We start from the raw sequence: 1,039 nt of genomic DNA, 5'->3' as shown, positions 1-1,039 counted from the left end.
ACTAACCGCTTGAGCTATGCTGCGGCCCTAGGAATATGGTTACATGGAACCAGACAGCTCATATCCCCATCTTGAGCCCATGGAATCCTTTCCACATCTTCAGAACTTGATTTAATAGATTCATTCTGTGCCCTGTATATACTCCTTGTATTCAAAATTGTAAATGTATTTTTATGAAAATGAAGTATCTGTGTGCTCATATTCAGTGTGTACATGCTTTAATCCGTTTTGTAGGGAACTGTTTGGTGAAGGGCTCAACTGGGCTGGTTGCACCATGATAGTGTTGTTGGGACAGCAGCGACGCTTTGAGGCGCTCGATTTCTGCTACCACATTCTACGTGTACAACGTGTAGATGGGAAAGATGAAAATGTTAAAGGAATTGTGAGTATGTTGAAATTTGTTGAGATATTGATATAAAGGTCATCTGCAGCTGATGTACTGACTTCTGTACTGTGGAGCTCATGTTCAAGACAAGCATACCCAGTATGTGCTTTACTGCATGAAAAGTAGTGTATAAACTCGATATTCAATTAACTCATCATGTGTTCCATGGATGGATCACTGTAATATTTTATTTTATCTATAGGCTCTGAAACGGATGGTGGATCGCATTCGTCGCTTCCAGGTGCTCAATTCACAGATTTTTGCAGTGCTCAACAAGTTCCTCAAATCAAGTGACTCTGATGTGATGGCAGTTGAGCATGTACGGTGTTTTCCTCCGCCACTTCATCCCACATTGGCAGCGCAGGCTCACTATTACCGGCCTGAACATCTCCGCCAGACTGTCCAGCCAGGAGTCGTGGGAAACTGACATGTGGGAGGTTTTGTCATTCACTGTATATAATATTAAAATATCATCTGCCTTTAACTATTTAATATTGCATTTCCATCTCTGTGAGATGAATGGTAATTACAAGACATTATCTGGCCATGTTTAAATTTGCTCCCACATATTAGGAATGTGCAGGTACAAATTCCTGAAACAAACTTGTTCCAATGAAGAAAGTTGTCTTCTGGGTTTAGGCACCGTGTATTCTT

General features: G+C 41.0%; 1 protein-coding gene across 1 annotated transcript; it reads left to right on the top strand.

Annotated features, from left to right (window-relative positions):
• The first annotated feature begins 43 nt into the window (after window positions 1-43).
• On the top strand, window positions 44-1,030 carry LOC111875137 (cytoplasmic FMR1-interacting protein-like). Its single transcript, XM_023871200.2, has 2 exons — window positions 44-382; window positions 588-1,030. The coding sequence occupies exons 1-2, from the start codon at window positions 164-166 to the stop codon at window positions 810-812; spliced, it is 444 nt and encodes a 147-aa protein (XP_023726968.2). The 5' UTR covers window positions 44-163; the 3' UTR covers window positions 813-1,030.
• Window positions 1,031-1,039: the final 9 nt, after the last annotated feature.

Source organism: Cryptotermes secundus, unplaced genomic scaffold, assembly GCF_002891405.2.
Source record: "Cryptotermes secundus unplaced genomic scaffold, Csec_1.0 C38403243, whole genome shotgun sequence".
In the NCBI taxonomy this organism is placed as follows: Eukaryota; Metazoa; Arthropoda; class Insecta; order Blattodea; family Kalotermitidae; genus Cryptotermes; species Cryptotermes secundus.
The sequence above is the reverse complement of the archived record's forward strand: the minus strand, read 5'-3'. Positions and strand labels throughout refer to the sequence as shown.